Here is a 16,838-nt window from a genome sequence, read left to right on the forward strand (position 1 = left end):
TGCTGAAAAAAAATCTCTTTATTATCACTCATGGGAACAGGGCCTTGATCTCAACTACGTTCATATATTGGTCTTCACTAAGAAAAACCCACCGGCACAACATTCAGCCCAGCCCAAGGAGACCTTGGCTGATGGGACCAGGGGCTGTGGATGTCTCATGAAAGGTGTCTTGGAGGCCTCCACATTCTCCCTGCCTGTGGTGCCCATTTGCTTTCGGAGCAAGGTGCCAGCTGCCTGTCCCCAAGGGTGACATGGGCATGCAGTGGTTTCTGAGCTGGCTGCAGCGGGAGCGAGCTCAGCCCACGCTCCTGTGCTCACCTGTACGCCTGGTCACAGCGCATCTGCTCCTGGGTATACACTTTGTTCATATGCTAATTTTCTTTATTCTGTTTCTTTTCCCCTTTCCTCCACCCCACCTTTCCCCCCTGTTTTTCTTTCTCTTATCCCTTTGGTTTTCTTTGGTGAAAATACTTGAAAAGCACGCAAACACAAACGTATGGTGCCTCCAGGTATGAAGTGCATGTGACTCTGAAACTGTGTGTCATGTCACTCCTTGTTCTTCGTTTGGGACTGTAACGTGCAAAGGCTTTAATTAAAAAAAAAAAAAAAAAGAAAAAGAAAAGAAAAAAAAAACCAGAGAAAAAAAAAGAAACCTCTGAAGATCGTTTTTTTTCAAAGGAATGAGTGAAAGCCCAAACCAGACTCCCCATCCTGCTGCCTACAGACTAACTCCATGCACCTCCATGTACATCTTAGCTATTGGTACAAGTGTTGGGGAACTGTCTGCCAAAAATGACAGTTTGAGGAAGGAGAGTGGGAGAGAGCTTGATAAGCTTGCTTTCTTAAGGATGATTTCTTGATGGTCTTACCAACCTCCTCCAATTCATACAATGCTTAACAAGAAAACTTCCCTGTTCATACTTCCATTTTCCCTCTGCCGTCACTGCTGCGTGTTCCCCTTTCTCCAGCCCTCTGTTCCCATCCTTCCTTGTATCATTTGCCTCACTTCATGCTGTAGGAGCTGTGCCCACCAGGTAACACTGAATTTGCTGAAATCTGCTGAATTTGCTGGTGTGGTGGCACCATGCGACGCATCAGTGGTAGCACGGAGTAAAACCACAGCAGTGGCCGTGCCTGGTTTTGAGGACGGCATCTGGAGGAGGGGGAGATCTGGAATGCTAAACTGAAATGATCATTCAGTTCTAGTAATCCAGTCTGATTTTTGGGAAAAGGGCATCCCATCTCAGCAGGACTTTTCCATTTCAGTTTTTTCTTCCAAGACTGACCTGGAGCCAAGCTCCAGTTATTCAGTCTGGGACTTAATCTTCTGGGATCAATGCAAATGCAAAGACCTGTATATGGCGGTATGAGATTTATGGTAAATAATATTACCTCAGGTTCTTCAAAAAAGAGTGGATTTTCAAATCTCAAGCATATTTTATATGAGGTGGGTATCTGAAGGTGTAGTCAGGTCAATATTTTAAGATGGGGAATAAATTACTTGCATTTCAAGACTGGGGGCCAAGCTCTGTTCTTAGAGCAGTTTAAATCCTCACTAGATGCGTTAATGCTGATGTGATTTAGTGCTTGATCTCCAAACCTGGTTCCAGTTTTCACAGATGCAAGTTTTACAGCCTTAGTAAATCACCCTTTCTACTTTGTGTGCTTAATTTACAGCAAATTGCATTGGTGAGTTGCAAGTATAATATTATGAGTGCATTTTTCTCTGAGAGTCTCATGAGAATCAGACATTTTTCTATGCTGAGAGTGAAATAAGAGCATGCCACTTCCACTTCTTATAATAAAATACTTTATAAGTTTCATAAACGTTCCCAATTATGAAATATAGCTTAGGCTGGAGAGGCATAAAGTCAGGGTTGGGGTAAAAATTGGTTCCTCATAGGAACTCCAACACAGCATGGAGACTCATTTAAGTCCCCATCCCATTCTGGCATCCATCTCCTTGTCACCCTCTTCCTAATTGTTCATACTGGGGCTGTTAAAAAAAATCGTCATCGTTTCTATGTGTGTGTGTGTGTAGTGGTGTGCGCTCGTGTTTGTGTATGCTCCCACCCTGTTGTGTGCTGCTGCTCTCCTCGTGTTGTGGGGTTATGATGATGTCCTGGCCGGAGGCATGATATCCCTACTGTCCCCAAATGCTTGAGCGTTATCTGTGCTACCAGGAATAGCAAATGTGCCTTCCCCTTGGATGGGGGAGCCGGCACCTTGAGTTAGTGTGGCATTTCTCTGTGCTGTACGGGGAGGGGTGATGGGAAGCAGCTGTAGGTACCACTGGGTCCCCTGCGGAGCCGGCGACTCAGAAGTGTTGCTGTGGTGGGTGGCATGAGCTGTGTGTGTTCCCGTGGTGTGCAGATCTTCTCACCCAGCTCCCCTTTAACTGAAACGTGCTTCCCTTGCTAACAAGTGACACACAGACCAGGAGGAGAGAGAGAAAACGTGAGATGCCCCAGCCGGAGGTCCTTTCTTCACGTCTCTGGAGGACACAGTGGCACCTGCATCACCTGTTCACTGGGCACGCACCCCAGGGCAGGGTGCCCTCCATCCAGCATTTTGTAGCAAAGCTCGTTTGACGCACTGTGCAGAACCCTGCCTTTTCTTTGAGGTTGTGGTGAAATAGTGCGATGCAGCAGCTCTTCCCCAAGCGGCTCTCGTAATGACAGCTTAGGCTGAGCGTTCAATTCAGATTAAATTTCACGTCAAGTACATGGATGAGCTTACACCCATTTTTAATAATTATTTTTTCAGTAAAACATTGCTTTTTTCCACCACGTGTACCAAGACTGTCACCCTACCACAGAAACGGTGAAATTCTGTGTTCGCTTGTGTGTCTTTGCCTTTGCATAGAAGCATCTGTGGTGGCCCAAGAGGTTGCCACCTTCAGCACAGTGTAGACCTTGTGTTACGGGCTAATAATGCAAAGGAAGGAGCTCCTTTGGGGATCCCGAATCCTTCAATCTAGTGAGCTAATGAGCTCTTCAGCTCTGAGGCTTGCATTGGTGGGAGCCCTGGATTTGTGATCCCAGCTGGAGAATGGAGGGCTGTTGTCCCATGTTCTGATGGGTATGGACCTCCCTGGGAAACTAACTCACCAGTTGTGCACCCTTCGTTAACTGCCGAGTACACTTTGTGCCTGATTTGATGGACCTCCTTCTCCTGTCTTGGAACGCATCTGCAAACCCTGCGTGGGTTGAAGGGAGGCGACAGCCCAGCACTCATGCACTGCTCTGCTGCACCAAGGTCAACTTCTTCCTGATGTCTTGAGTGAAGAGGATCATTAATTCATCAGATCAGGATGTGCTCTTCTCTGGATGGAAGTGAACAGAGCTGGACTGGGGAGCTGAGCCAAAATTTTCTGGCCTATTTTTATACTTTTCTCCATACTTAGGATTGGAAAAATTTCTGATTGCCTTAATCTTGCGAACACCAAATCTGCTCTGCTGATCAACTGTGTTTTTGAGGATGAGTTCTGTGCATGCAGAGGAGAGGCTTTTCCAGTTGTTTTTTTTCCAGTCAGAGGAAACCTGAAACTATTGGTCTCATAATGGCTGAAAAAATGTGGGCGTGAATACCTCTGCCTTTATTTTACAGTAAGCAACAGCCCCATTTCTTACAGTACCTCAGCTGAGACCAGTTTGAGACCGGTCTGGTCATTTGCAAGCACTTGCACACCTTTCCTTCCAGTCCTAAGTTGCAGTTTTGGGACAGTTTGAATACGTCCTTCTTGCTTTCATTAAAACCTACATGGCTCATCCTACATGGTTCATTTTCCAGCAAAGGCAGAAATAAACATTGCCTTGGGGTTATGGCTCTTTGGGCTGTGGCCCCAGCCACACAGATGTGGGCAGCTGCAGGCAGCCTGTCCCCAGCCTGCCAGCAGCCCCTTGTCCTCCCCTCCATCCCTGCAAGGATGCATCTTCCCACTCGCTTGTCACAAGTGCGACCGGAGTCGGCTGTGGCGCTGACTTTGCACCCTCTGGGCACAGCGATGGCATGTGGCATTTCAACAGTTTGACAAGGGCACGCTGGTGGCCCAGCAAGGATTTTGCAGCAAGCCATGGGATAAGCCCTGTTAGCCTTGGCCCTGAATGCAGAGTCCCCACGGGTGCTCTGAATTAGATGCTGCTCTTCCCAACCGTGTGCAGCGTTCTCCGTCCTGCCCCCGACACCTCCAGCTCGCATCTCTCTTGGTTAAAAACCTGACTGTGAAATGTTAAATATTGATGGAGCAAGCCCCAGTCCCCCAGGGTCTGAGGGAAGAAACCAAAAGTGGATGCAGGAGCTAATTCAATGGCTTTTAGTACAAAAGCAGGACAGGCAACAGGGTGTTTGTTCGTTGGCTTTTTTTTTTTTTTAATCATTAATGAGGATTCCCATTGTCAGGTTCTGTTTCATCCTGAGAAAGGAAGGAAACTCATCGTTCACTGAAGGCAATGATACATGGGTTTGCCTCATTTTGGGGCAAAACCTGACATGAAGGTAGGGAGCTGGTTAAACTTGACCCTGGAGCGCACTGCTGTTTCTCCTGGGGTGCTCCCAACCTCAGGTCCCTGTTGTCTCTGCCCTATAAGCCACCCTTTCCCATGCCTCCCCACACTCCCAAGAGCAGCAGGGTTGAGTTTTCGCAGTTGCCTCCAAAACCAGAGCTTCCCTCCGCTTCACAGGCGGCCGAAGCGTGGAGCCCCACAGAGAGCAATGCAGCCGTGGGGCTGCGGGTGAAGCAGCCTCCGGCCGAGCCACCGCCATCCTGCTCAGAAACCCTGGCAGCGGCTTGTGTCTTGGGAGATTCAAAACCCGGCGGTGCAGACGAGTTTCTCTCTCTCTCTTGCTGTCACCCTCTGTCTTTCCCCCCCGCCCCCCCCGCTCTGCCTTAGGATGCTGTTGGAAGTAGCAGCCAAACCCCTCTCCATCCTTCCTGAGCTGTCTCCCAGTTGCAGTTGGTGGCACGAAGCTGGTTCTAGATGAAAGAATGGGGCAGCGGGGGAAGGTCCTGAGACAGGAGGCTCTGAAATCAGCTCTGCCTGAATATTAATGGTCTTTATTTTCTCCCTTTAGACTAATCCCTCCACTGAACCAGCTGGAGCTCCTGAGGAACCTGAAGAGCAAATCGGGACTGACATTCAGGTTAGCAGCAGAGTTAAGAGAGCTTGGAAACACACACTTGGCAACCTTTTTCTTTTCTTTCTTTTTCTTTTTTTTTTTTTTTTTTTTTTTTTTACTTTTGGGTTTTTTTCTTTTGTTTTTTTCCTTCCTGCCTTTTGCATATGGACAGCCTTGAAGATGTGAGAGGTTTTGGCAGCTGGTCCCCCATGGGTCACTCAGCAACCTCCTCCCCATCCCTCTCCCATGCTGTACATGAATTTCTTCAGCCTGACTTGGCTCTAGAGTGATGCTACAGTGCTTGACTGAAAATGCAAAGTTCTATTTTCAAAGGATCTGATTGAGGTAGTGTTCCCAGTTTTCCTCTGACCTTTCTGCACTTCACCACCCTCAGAGGAGACTCAAGTCCACGATGTGTTAATTCCTTTTCTATTCCCTCAACCTTCCCTCGCCTCCTCCCAGAGCAGGCAAGTTTGTAGTGGTGAAAATTTTTTGCTAATTTTGCTGTGGCAATGTATACATCATTGCCCCAGAGGGCCAGGAGTCCTGCACCTTCAGCCTGTGCTCGGGAGGGGTAATCCTCGAGATTTTTAAGCAGGTGAGGCTGCCCCATTTGGTGAGCGGGGAGTGTGCAGACCCTGGGAGGGAGGGAGAGATGCTGGCCATGCCGGTGGGCATTGGGGCCAGGTGGGGAGGCGTGGGATGGGACTGCCCTGGGCTGTGGGTCTCTGCAGAGAGCAGAGATCTGTAGACCCATGGGTCAGACCTCAGACTTTGAAATGTATTTGAGCTAGTGACTGAGGCTGGGATTCCGAGCTTGTCTGAGCAAGGATGGAGGGTAGAGGGGTGTTTTTTTTAGTCTCTCCAGGTGGCTGCAATCAGCCTAAGGGAGAGAGGGGTCAGGGTCTGTGCAGATCTCAGCATCTCAGCGGTCACTGCTGGGTGGAAGCAGGACCAGGGCTGGTACAGCACCACGCTCAGAGGGAACTGAGGTCCTCCTGCCCAGGTGTTCTCGCAGTCCGCTTGGTCCCTTAGACTATCTGGTGTTAGGGGGGGCAGACCCTTATCTTCTGAGAAGCAGAGTCTGCTCCCTCTCTTACGGGGCTGCAGGGGCAAGGCTGCTTCGAGGCCCCAGATTAAATGCAATTCCCCACTGTGAAGAAGCTGTGAATCAGAGTAGTTGAAGGCAGAGCAGTTTTTCCTTGTTGCTGGAGGGACACGCCACCAAGATGCCTGGTCAGTGAAGGTGAGATGTTTTTTTCAGTGTGGCCTTAGCCTGGCTTGCAGTGTCATGCCTCCCCTTCTGCAGGTGTTCAGCTCTCTTTGTCCTCAATGTCAGTGATTTTTCAGGCCAATCGAGTGGTTTGGGATCTCGGTAGCAAATGGCATACAAAAGTTGTGATGTCCCACTCCCTCCATGTAGCCTTTGCCAACTACTTATGAAAAGTACCTGCCAAAGGTTTTGGAGGCAGAAACCCCACGTGGGGTGTCAGGATGTCAGGGCAGGGGTCCATCCTCCTTCCCACCAGTGTCCCCCTACCAGCACCACGTGTTAGCACTGCAGCATGAAGCTGTGCATCAAGAGGTTGACTTTAGCTCTGCCCCAGTGGCCAGGAAGGAAAAGCAAATGCCCCAGGGTCACGGGAGCCATTCAGATCCTTCCCTGTGTGCCGAAACAACACAGGGCGGTGTGTTTGCAAATGAAGGGGGCTGCTCTCTGAGCCCACAGAAGTCCTCCTGTGCTCACACAAATCACACGACCGTCAGGTGTCTCAGTCATGCGTAGGTGCAAGGATGGGTTGGGATAAACTCTTCGACCCTGTGCGTTGTATGTGTCTTCTCTGAGGTTGTGTGAGTCTCCAGTGATCTTCTGTCCGGGCCAGAAACTCCAGGAATTAAGTGCTCCTTTCCCTTTCTTCTGTCCACAACTTCCACTTAGTTGTACTGTTTGGTATTGTCCTTTCGTTATGTTTTAACAGTGAAGCAGCAACATCTTTTGCCACCTGATACCATGCTAATGTACTATTGCTTCTGTTTAAAGGAAAGAGCAGCAGCCCGAACCATCGCCAAGGTCTGTATCACTGCCAACACGCCATTCCCATGCATTACCCGTAGATTTCTATGTACGTGTGTGCGTGTGTGTACCATGTCGTGGCACCATTGAGGGAAGCATTCTAGGTATTACCGTGCTTTTTCTGTGCTGTGGCAGTCCAATGTATCTACGTGTATGCTGGACCTTAAATCATATCTTCCTTCCAGTCTGCCTCCGGCTGTAGCTGCGAGGATAGCGAGGCTGTGGGGGCTAGAGAGAGTGGTGGGCAGCACGGGTAGAGCTGGCAGACACTTATCTGGGGTGACGGCAGGGCTTTGGTTTATGCTGCTTTTTTTTTTTTTTTTTTAATTTTTGTTGCTTCAGTTGTAGCTGAAACCAGTATACCGCAGGCTCAATGAATGCTGGTGGGTAGGTGATGCTTTGCCTGTGTCTCCATCACTCAACGCCATGCCAGGCGGAGGTGACATGGGAACACGAAGCCATCACCATGTCACTGAGTTAGCAACTTCTCCTGAGCTCCTCTCGCTGCAGGGCACTGCGCAGGGCTGCGTGGACCTGCTGCTCCGTGGGACACAGGAGGGCTCTCTGACACAGCACGACGTTGCATGGCAGAGACACCTTCTCTCCACCCCATTCCCTTTGGCCTCACCACCTCTGGATGAAGCACAGTCCCTGCTCCGTCTTCCCTCCACGCCTCGAGCCCACCGTGCAGAGCGTGCTCAGCCGGGCACCTCTGAGACGTGGCGAGCACCTTCCAAGGCCAGCTGTAAACCTCACCTACGGGAGAGCTTTTCTCTATTTACATGTCCCAGGGAAAGCAACAGGGCTGGTATTTGGGATGCTTTTAAGATACTTTTCATCCCCTTAGAAGCATTTAATTCTGGGATTTTTTTGTCCTGTATTTTCCCAGTTCTTTCAAGAGTAATTCTGGGACTGAATCTCTTTTCCTTGGGAGGCGAGACGCGGAACTGATGATCTGTGGAGATCATCTGCTTGGCTTTCAGATATTCTATCTCATATATCAAAACACAGCTTACAGGCTAAATATTGTAAACACAGAATACGTTTTTCAGAAGTATAGTTAGAGCCTGACATTTTGCAGATTTAACTTTCTGCTGTGCCTTTTAGCTTAGAAGAGACCAGAAACTAAATTTTCCCTGGCATAAAATCCAACCAAAGAGGTCTGGGTAGATAAAGGTGCTGACTAAAGGGAGGAAAATTTCATCCTCCATCCCTCCCTCCCTCCCTCCCTCCCTCCTTCCTTCCTTCCTTCATTCCTTCTTTCCTTCTTTCCTTCCCTCCCCCACCTCTTTTTTCTGTCCTTAATTTAAATTTTGCTTTGCAAGCAGAACCTCTGTAGCATTCCGTCCACTTTCCTGTCAAATTAACCAAATCTCCAAGATCATGTTTCAACTATCCAGATTTTTTTTATTTTTTTCCTCCTTGGGTCTCAGCCTGTGTAGCTAGAGCGAAGGCATCCTCCATCCAGATCTATTAAAGCAGGGAGCGTTACGTGGAAGATGCTCTCTGGTAGCACACCAGGGCTGAGACCTTGGCCACCCGCCTGTGGCATCAGGAGGGTCAGCATTTTCACCCCAGGGGCCTGGCTGCTCTGCTGCCCTGTCTCAGCCAGTGACATACTTTGGATGCATCAAAGGGTAAATCCACATTTCTCACAGTCATATTAACTGTGCAATGAAACAAAATCTCTATTCGACCTGGTCAGCTCCAGAAAATCTAAGAACCAAAAGTCCCTTGTAGGGTCACACCAGCTGGCATCCCTGCAATCACAGGCACTGGTCTTGTTGATGAGGCACTAGTCTTATTTCTTATTTTTTAATCTTAGTCCTGCCTTGCAGGGTTCATTTTCACCAGTTAAAACACTAGGTTGGATTCAATACTTCTTTGTAGAGGTTGCAGGTTTTTCCCTTTTCATTTTCTACATTGTTTCCTTGATCTTATGTCACAGAAAGAAGTAAAAACACGACTTTCACTGTCCTTTTTCAGAGTATTTTTTACTATATATAGCTCCTTCATCAGGGTCATTTCCAAGTGCTGCTTTCCTGCTCCTGTAGTGTATCTGTCTCTTGTGACACTGATGTGTTTTGTTCTCCTCTGTTGTAAGATGCCATCCCTGAACCCAGGAGTGCGTAAGCTGAGGGTCTGCAGCTGCGTGTATCTGACATTACAGTTCTTTCCATATTGTTCGGTTCAGCGGCCACAGCAGAACCAAAGCTCTTCCCTTCTGTTTTTTGTTAGGGCAGTATCAGTTCTACTTGCTCCTACTGCTCTTTTCTGTCTGATAAGGTCTCAGACCTCAGGAAGGGATTTTGCATAGTAGTCCCTATATCACCTGTTTTCCCAAATAAAAGTTTCTGGATCTTTTACATTCCTATCCCAAATCTCCCACCCACTTCAATTTCCACCAGCCTCCCAGTGATGCTCAGTGTGTCATCCTGCTCTCAGAAAAGAAAACTCACCCTGTTTCCTGGCCCACCTGACAGTTAATCATCCAGCCGTGGTCTGTTGCTGACGACTGTCTTGCTTAGGAGACACCTTGGGATGAATCGTCTCTCATAGCCCACCCAGCACCACACTTCTGCGGCTTCAGCTGGTAAAGGATTTGCCGCATTCCATTTCCATCGATGTAAGGAAACATATAGTCTCTCTTCCAGAGAGAGATGGATCTTCCTCCCGGTGTAGTTACGTGCAGGACGTGGCTGATTTCCTATATCCCTCTTTCCATAACTGATGCACTACGAAGTCCTTACAGCAAACAGAACAGAAACAGCTTTGTCACTGTTTTGCCTCTTAATATATTTTAAGTTAGAGAAAGGATGCTGGTACGGCTCGTGGGAGCGTGCTGCGCAAGGCATGTGTTGCCTTGCAAGGTCAGGGAGCATCCCAAGCATCTCGCCAGTGCATGGGGCAGCTGCCAGGGTCTTGCTCATGCACCAGCAGTGATGCTGCCCTCTGACTCTGGTGCTGCTGTGGCCGTGATGATTTCTGCCCAGGCAGCACTCGGAGAGCCCCTGCCTGGGCTGGGAGGACATGAGGAGGTGACAGGTTAGTGTGGCAGAGGCTTGGGGTCACCTGGAATTACCTGGGTGGCTTTTAATTTGGTCTTGGAGTAAAGTGGGACAGCCGATCTGAGAGACAGGTTACATCCTTTCTCTTATAATTTCTGTTTTGTTTTCCACTGTGAGCTTGTCTGCATCCACCTATGACCGAGTGCTGGGAAAGCTGTGTGCTGACCTGCTCGGGGGGAGAGGGGCTTGCCTCCCCGTGACATGGAGCTCAGGCTGTGTTGAGCAGAAAAGACGCTGGCCTTTTTCTACATGCTACATTCCTCTTTCCCCTTTTTATTTTCCTCCCTTTTTAAAAAACTGCTTCCAGAGCCTCCTCTGTTGCCTGTTGCTTTGGGTGCTGTGTCCACCCCACCATCTGCCTCAGCCGGGAGAAGTCCCTGCTGCCCTCTCCCAGGCTAGCTGCCCCCTTCACGCCTCTGAGACCACGCTGCCCTCAAGCAGGGATAAAATATGTGTCCTCTCTGCCTTGTAGCCCCAGGGAAGGAGGGCTGCTCTGTGGTGGGGCTCTTCTCACCCCTTCTGCTGCAGAAAGCCAGCAGATCAGAGTGGTAACGGGGTTTGATTACTCCTATGTTAAGCAGGCTGGAAATTCGCTGTGGCACCTCGTCTCTGTTTATTTTGTCTTCTGATTGTAATGTCAAAAAGACAAACATATGGTTAGCCAGGGCTGTGGAGGCTCCTACATGAAATGTGCGCTTCAGATGCTCTTTAACAGATGGTTTGATAAACATCTGAAGGCATCCATGACCACATTTCTTCCTCTTGTACTTTCCAAAATATGATTGGGTGAAAAGCTAAAACTTCATGAACCATATGATTTTAATACTATATTATGATCAGAGAAAAAGAAACAGAAGGATTCCAGGGGACTGGGAAGCTGAAGCTCAGATTACTTTGTCCAGCATGAGTTCAGTCCTGTAGGTGATGAGAGGAACCTCTTTGGAAGGTTGTCCTCAGCCGTGGTTGCCCTTGACCCTAGTGAACTCAGCAAGACCTTGGCCATTCTATTGAGTGAATGCTGGACTGGGCCACCTCGTAATGTGTATGTATATCTGTGCGTATATCTATCTATCTCTCAGTGTATGTATATGTCTGTCTGAGATCCACACAACATTAATATCTCTGTTCAGGGTGTGATTAAGGCTTTTGTATGCACTGGAGGATGCCTTCGGTTGACTCTGTGGGCCCCTGCTCATCCAGCCTAGAGTGTCCGAGGCATCAATAACCACTACTGCCCGTGGAAACTGGTGTCAATCACAGGAGCATGATGGGCCATGTTAGCCTGGGTTGGCCTTTGACCTTCTAACCAATTAAACCGATGTCAGAGACTCATGCTGGGACTGACAGTAATCTGGAAATAATCAGTTGCCTTTAGGGGAGCGGATTATTTGCACAGAAGGGACTGCATCTTTCTGTAGGGACTGCAGAGGAGACTAAGAGGAGCGTAACCCACGTGTCTCCCTGAGGCTCTGCATGCTGAATGTCGCACTCCCACGCCGCGACGCTCAGACCCCAGCTCCAGAGCAGCCCCGCTAGCACCACCGGTCCCCAGGGCTACCTGGGGATGCGGGGTCCTATTGCGGGCACCTGAGGAGTCCCCAAGCTGCAGGGAGTGGTGTCGGCTGAGCTTGCATGGGATGCCACGAAGCAAAAGGAATTCCTGCAAATTCCTTCTGTGTGTGCCCGCGAGCTCCTCCGGTCGCCGAGTTCAAGTGTAAAACACGATTGGGATTTTACGCCCTTCAGCCCTTTCAGTCTGGCCATAAACTCAGCAAGCGGTGCCCGCTGGTGGCTAGGTGGGGTGATGGGGGCCACGTCCTTACCCTTCCGCAGGTCGAGGGCTGCTCCATGGCGTGGAGGACCCTGGTGGTGGTGGCGATCTCCTGGCAGGGCAGTGCCTGAGCGGCGATTTGGAGTGGGCTCATGGGAGCTGTGGTGGTGCCTCAGCGAAGCCAGTCACTCCCCAGAAATAGTAGGGCCTGTCTCCAAAGCGTTACGAAAAACAGATGCGTGAACACAGATGTTCAAATCCCTTCCCATATGGGACTGCACCACACCCCGGTTTTACCTATTTTAATTTTTTTTGAATGCCAGGCTTAATATTTCCTGTATGAGAAGTGCAAACAATTCACAGATAAACTAGCTCTCTTTGTGAGTTTTTGGTTATTTGTTTTTTTTTAAGAAGAAATTTGAACCTTTTGATGGTGTTGGACAAAAGAAGTTAAAGTTTTGGCTCTCCATGGCTTAGACAATTTAAAAAATTTTCTTTTTTATCTGTTTAGAGGAAGAAGAGAGTAATTTTTGTTTCCAATGCAAATGAAAAAAAATCTTCCTGCAATCAATTGCAGATGAACTGATGCCACCAATTCAATGCTGAATGTGTCATTTCTAATAATGACATTTATTGACCACAGTGAGATTATTTCAGAAACCCTCTTGATTTTTTATTTTTTTTTCACTTAACGCTCAAACAGAAAAATCCTGTCATGAACCCGGCCCTCAAAACACCTGTCTTTTAAACCTAGAGTCAGTAATCAAAAGTTTCCTGTCTGGCATTTGCTTCCAGGTCTAATTTTTACTCTCCCCTCATTTCCAGTAAAAGCAAACCGTGCAGAGAGTCACTATGTGGATGCTGCTCAGGAAACTCTAGGTACCACGGGAAATGCGTCGCACGAAACTAATCAAAAGCTGCACGGCTCATTCTCCCTCTACCCTGCTACCACCCGTTCTGATCACTTCTCTGCTTAATAGAGGTACTAGATGAGTGAAAAAAGGTGAAAGAGCCTCCCCATTGCCTGCACAGAAATTAGAGGCTTCCTTGTCTGCTAATGATGGAGAACATGTGAATCAAAGAGACGAGGATGGGGAATTTGGTCTGGGCTAGCAAACCAGTGTCTGCTCAGCAAGGAAGGAGGGCAGGAACTGAAGTTTAACAAATGATGGGGGAAAAAAATAAGTAAATTATAATTTAAAAAAATAATGTTAAAGATGACCCCTTCCTGCCTGTTGCTCCATCCTTCCTCAGGGTCCGGGAATCCTCACAAACTGAGTTGCACTGTTCAGCACTGTCAAGTTAGTAGCATGAGAAATTCCAGCTTCCTGCCTCTGCTCAGTCACTGTTCCTTTGGCTCTCTGGACACTACAAATTGACCTTTCCTAGTCTTGTGGCCTTTGGAAGCCACGGCTTGCCTATCTAGCACCTCTACTACGCAGCTAGAGAAGGACTAATCTCAGCCTGTCCCACCAGACGTAGGGGATACGGGTTCCCCTCAGCGTTGACATTGGCATTGTGAATGGTTCTGTTTCTAGATCCCATGGGGAACAGATAGCTAGAGCTGAGGGTTTCGTACGAGCAGTGTTTTCCTCTTTTTCATCAAGTTGACAGTTGTTAGGCAGCTTCAGAGAATTCCCAGTGAGCATCCCTTAGTACACCCATCTAACGGCCATAAGGGTACACCGATACATATGTTTTATTTTACTTATGCGTAAATACCTCTACTTCCAGCACCTGCACTGGAGGAGTCTCTTCCCCTGCCCCAGACACTGCTTCTCAGCAGCAAACATGCACCTTCTTGAATTAGCAATGCCCGGAGTTTGCATGCTGTGAATGCTGGCAGGTGAACCCCCCCGCAGCCAGGCAGCTGGAAAGCCCAGTAGTGGCAGGGCACTGAGTGATGCCGCATGTTTGTGAAACTGGATTTTTGCATGCTCTTTTTTTGGAGTCCGTTTTAATTCTTAAAATCACCAGTCTCTGTCTCCCTCAGAAAGCCAACAAACTACAGTTTTAACAGTATAAAACTACAGTTTTCAAAGTATATGTATCTCTGATTTTCTCCATTAATTGTTCCAACTTGTATCTTTTCTTTTCTTGCTATTTTTTTCCCTGCTGGCTATTTTTATTACCTGTCAGTCTAGAGGCTAGGGCTCGTGCCTGAGACTTGTGTGTACCAGAAGCTCAGCAGCAGTGCGGTAAATCCCATCTCTGAATGGGTAACACAGAGACAGGGGGCATCATCTAGGTTTTGTAATAAGCAGTTCTCCACGGTAGGAAATTCCCTTGTACCTGGATAAATAGCCTGAATCTTTGAGTTTAGCCTCCTGCTATGTTTTGAGGGTGCTGTGGCCTTCCTTGAAGTTTATCCTTGAAGGGTCTGTTTAAATATTGGCTGATGATCAGTTGCATAGACAGCATTGCAGTACGTTTCCAAATGACAAAGATTTGGTCAATAGCTTAGCTGAAAAAATCATCCTGTAGTGTGTCTGCTGTAGTAGTTGACATCCCTAGTGTTTCCATTTGCCAGGTGAGTAGTTTTACCTGTGGAGGTGGAGGCGTAGCACAAGCAGGGACTCCTCGCCAGAGAAGGGCTCCTTTCAGTTGCTTCACATTGAGGTTGATTTTGGCAGAGATTAAAACAAGCAGTGATGTTTGTAACGCTGTCCTCTCACCTGTCCATGTCGATTTCTGTTTTCTGGAAAATCAGCCACTCTGATCTTAATGTCTTCCTTGCATGTCTTCCTAGGCATGGATTTTTAATTGGTAAAGCCAGTATAAATTTTTCTATTTTCTACTGAATTCCTTCCCACTGTGCTCCGCATTTCATCTTTCCCATCTTGAGTTCTGCAAGGGAAAGGGAGGATGAAACAAATTATTATCTCAAGATCTTCTTAATCCATTGGAAACCCTGAGAAGAAGGATTACAGACTGTGGTTCTTCCAGTCAAAAAGGAGTCTTGAACTTTGGAGCAGCTACAAGGGCATCTTTGTTACCCGCATCCATCCTCAATGTAGCGTTATACATACTGTGCTTTAGTAAAACTATAGGTTAACTGTGAAGGGACATAAAAATAATCCAAATGTCTTGTTTCCCTGGAACCTTGGGCTGCCTGCTTACAATCCCCCACTGTACGAACTCCTAGGGGAAGATGCCAGCACTTTGATGCATCTGAGGCTGAGTGCTAAACGCCTTCATCTAGGATGCATATAACGAAATAACACTAAACGATGCGGCGATCATGGAAAACTCAATGTAGGTAAATTAATAGAAAACTCCTTAGAAGCCGTGGTTTCTTAATGTACTAAACCAATACTCTCTAGTCAGTAAATGCAATAATGCATGCATATTTAGACAGGAATGTAACTATTCCAAGCCAGATTATCAGGTGTATCATGTTCTGCTTTATAAGAGACTTGCCTGGCGTCTACTCAGAGAGATGAAGGCATCACAGAGAGCTGGCCGTGGGAGGGAACGGCACACAGAGCAGGGAAGGAAAGGTGTTTGCAGAGCCCTTGCCTGGCCTGTGGGTCTGGCTGTAGTGTGCTGCTGAAGTTTCGGAATAATCAGTCAGCTTGAGGATGCAATCTAGCTGTTTTCCTTTTGTCCTGAAATGCAAAACAGCTGAGCTGGCAAAGAGCAGAAGCTTGCGGGGTGATGCAGGACATGTCTGATGTGGTGTTTGACAACGCTCAACATCAGTTTGGGGAAAAAACATCTGTGTGCTAGGAGGAGAGGAGTGATTGCAACAGAATGCTGCAAAATACCAAAGGCCAAGGTTAAAGACGTGTGTCAGGCGCCAGTGTCCCTTCAGCCACCCGAGGCCCCACGCTCAGCCAGGTTTACGTGGTGGCTGTGGGGATGGTGCAGCTCTGGTCTTTCCCATTAGGATTTCAGTGACTGCCTTCATCCCAAGCCTAACACCGTGGTTGTGGATGAGGAAGAGCAGGAAGATTACTCACCATGACATTGATCAGCTGACCTTTTGTTTTCCTTATGCCCGCACTGCTCTACTTCTAGAAACTCCATTCTGTGGGCTGGATTCACCCTTACAATGGCTTTTCTGAAATCACTGGAGGCAGACCAGGCTTGAGCCTGGTCCTCTCTTGATTTCTGCTCTGGTCATGGCAAGTTTTCCACGCAGAGATGTATTTTCCTTTCCTTCATCTCTCCAGTAACTGATTTCTGCCTCTTAATCACACCTGCAAATAGACTGGAGCCCAGCAATAGTTGCAAAGGCTGTCATTCACTCCTGGCACTTCTGCCTGGGTTTAACAAGCTGTTCTCATCTGCCATGAGCTCAGCACAAACTCTGGGTTAAAAAACAGCCTCATTTCCCAACGGCAGATAACCTCTGTCTCCTGGCCATAGGTTCTCAGAAGAATGGGACACTGTTACTGGTTGAACTGGTGTGCAGAGGTGGGTCTGAGTCCATGCTAGCCCAACTCAGTTTGGCTAATGTTTGCTGCCTACAAAACGAAAGGAGAAAATGAAGCAGTTGCTCAAGCCTGGTTTAAAATTAATGACAAGACATTACAAGTGATACTTTTTATTGATCCAAAATTACTGCTAATGTAATGAATCCATAATTTTTAAAAGTGCTGATTTAATACTATAGAGGACAGTGGCATGAGCCCCAAACCAGAGAGTTTCAAACAGGAGCTCAAACCCCCAGCATTCTAAAAATGCTGATGGCAGCTCAATTGAAGGTTGAGTCTCATCTGAAGGTTAGCATTTTGCTGCTGAGTGCTGGCATGTTGGGCCTAAATGAACCTAAACGCACAGCCCACTAAAGCAGTGAGCATCT

At 47.8% G+C, this 16,838-nt stretch overlaps 1 protein-coding gene across 4 annotated transcripts in view; it reads left to right on the forward strand.

The window, feature by feature from the left end:
• The window catches only part of KCNQ2 (potassium voltage-gated channel subfamily Q member 2), a 77,507-nt gene that overhangs the window by 35,378 nt on the left and 25,291 nt on the right, over positions 1 to 16,838 (forward strand). For 3 of the 4 annotated variants that reach the window (XM_040609278.1, XM_040609277.1, XM_040609275.1), the window contains exons 9-10: positions 5,074 to 5,142; positions 7,160 to 7,189. In XM_040609278.1, coding sequence (XP_040465212.1) covers positions 5,074 to 5,142; positions 7,160 to 7,189 — 99 coding nt within the window. Of the gene's footprint in view, positions 1 to 479; positions 510 to 5,073; positions 5,143 to 7,159; positions 7,190 to 16,838 lie in introns of all 4 variants that reach the window. The other variant, XM_040609276.1, reaches the window with a different exon arrangement.

This window comes from Falco naumanni, chromosome 10 (assembly GCF_017639655.2).
Source record: "Falco naumanni isolate bFalNau1 chromosome 10, bFalNau1.pat, whole genome shotgun sequence".
In the NCBI taxonomy this organism is placed as follows: domain Eukaryota; kingdom Metazoa; phylum Chordata; class Aves; order Falconiformes; family Falconidae; genus Falco; species Falco naumanni.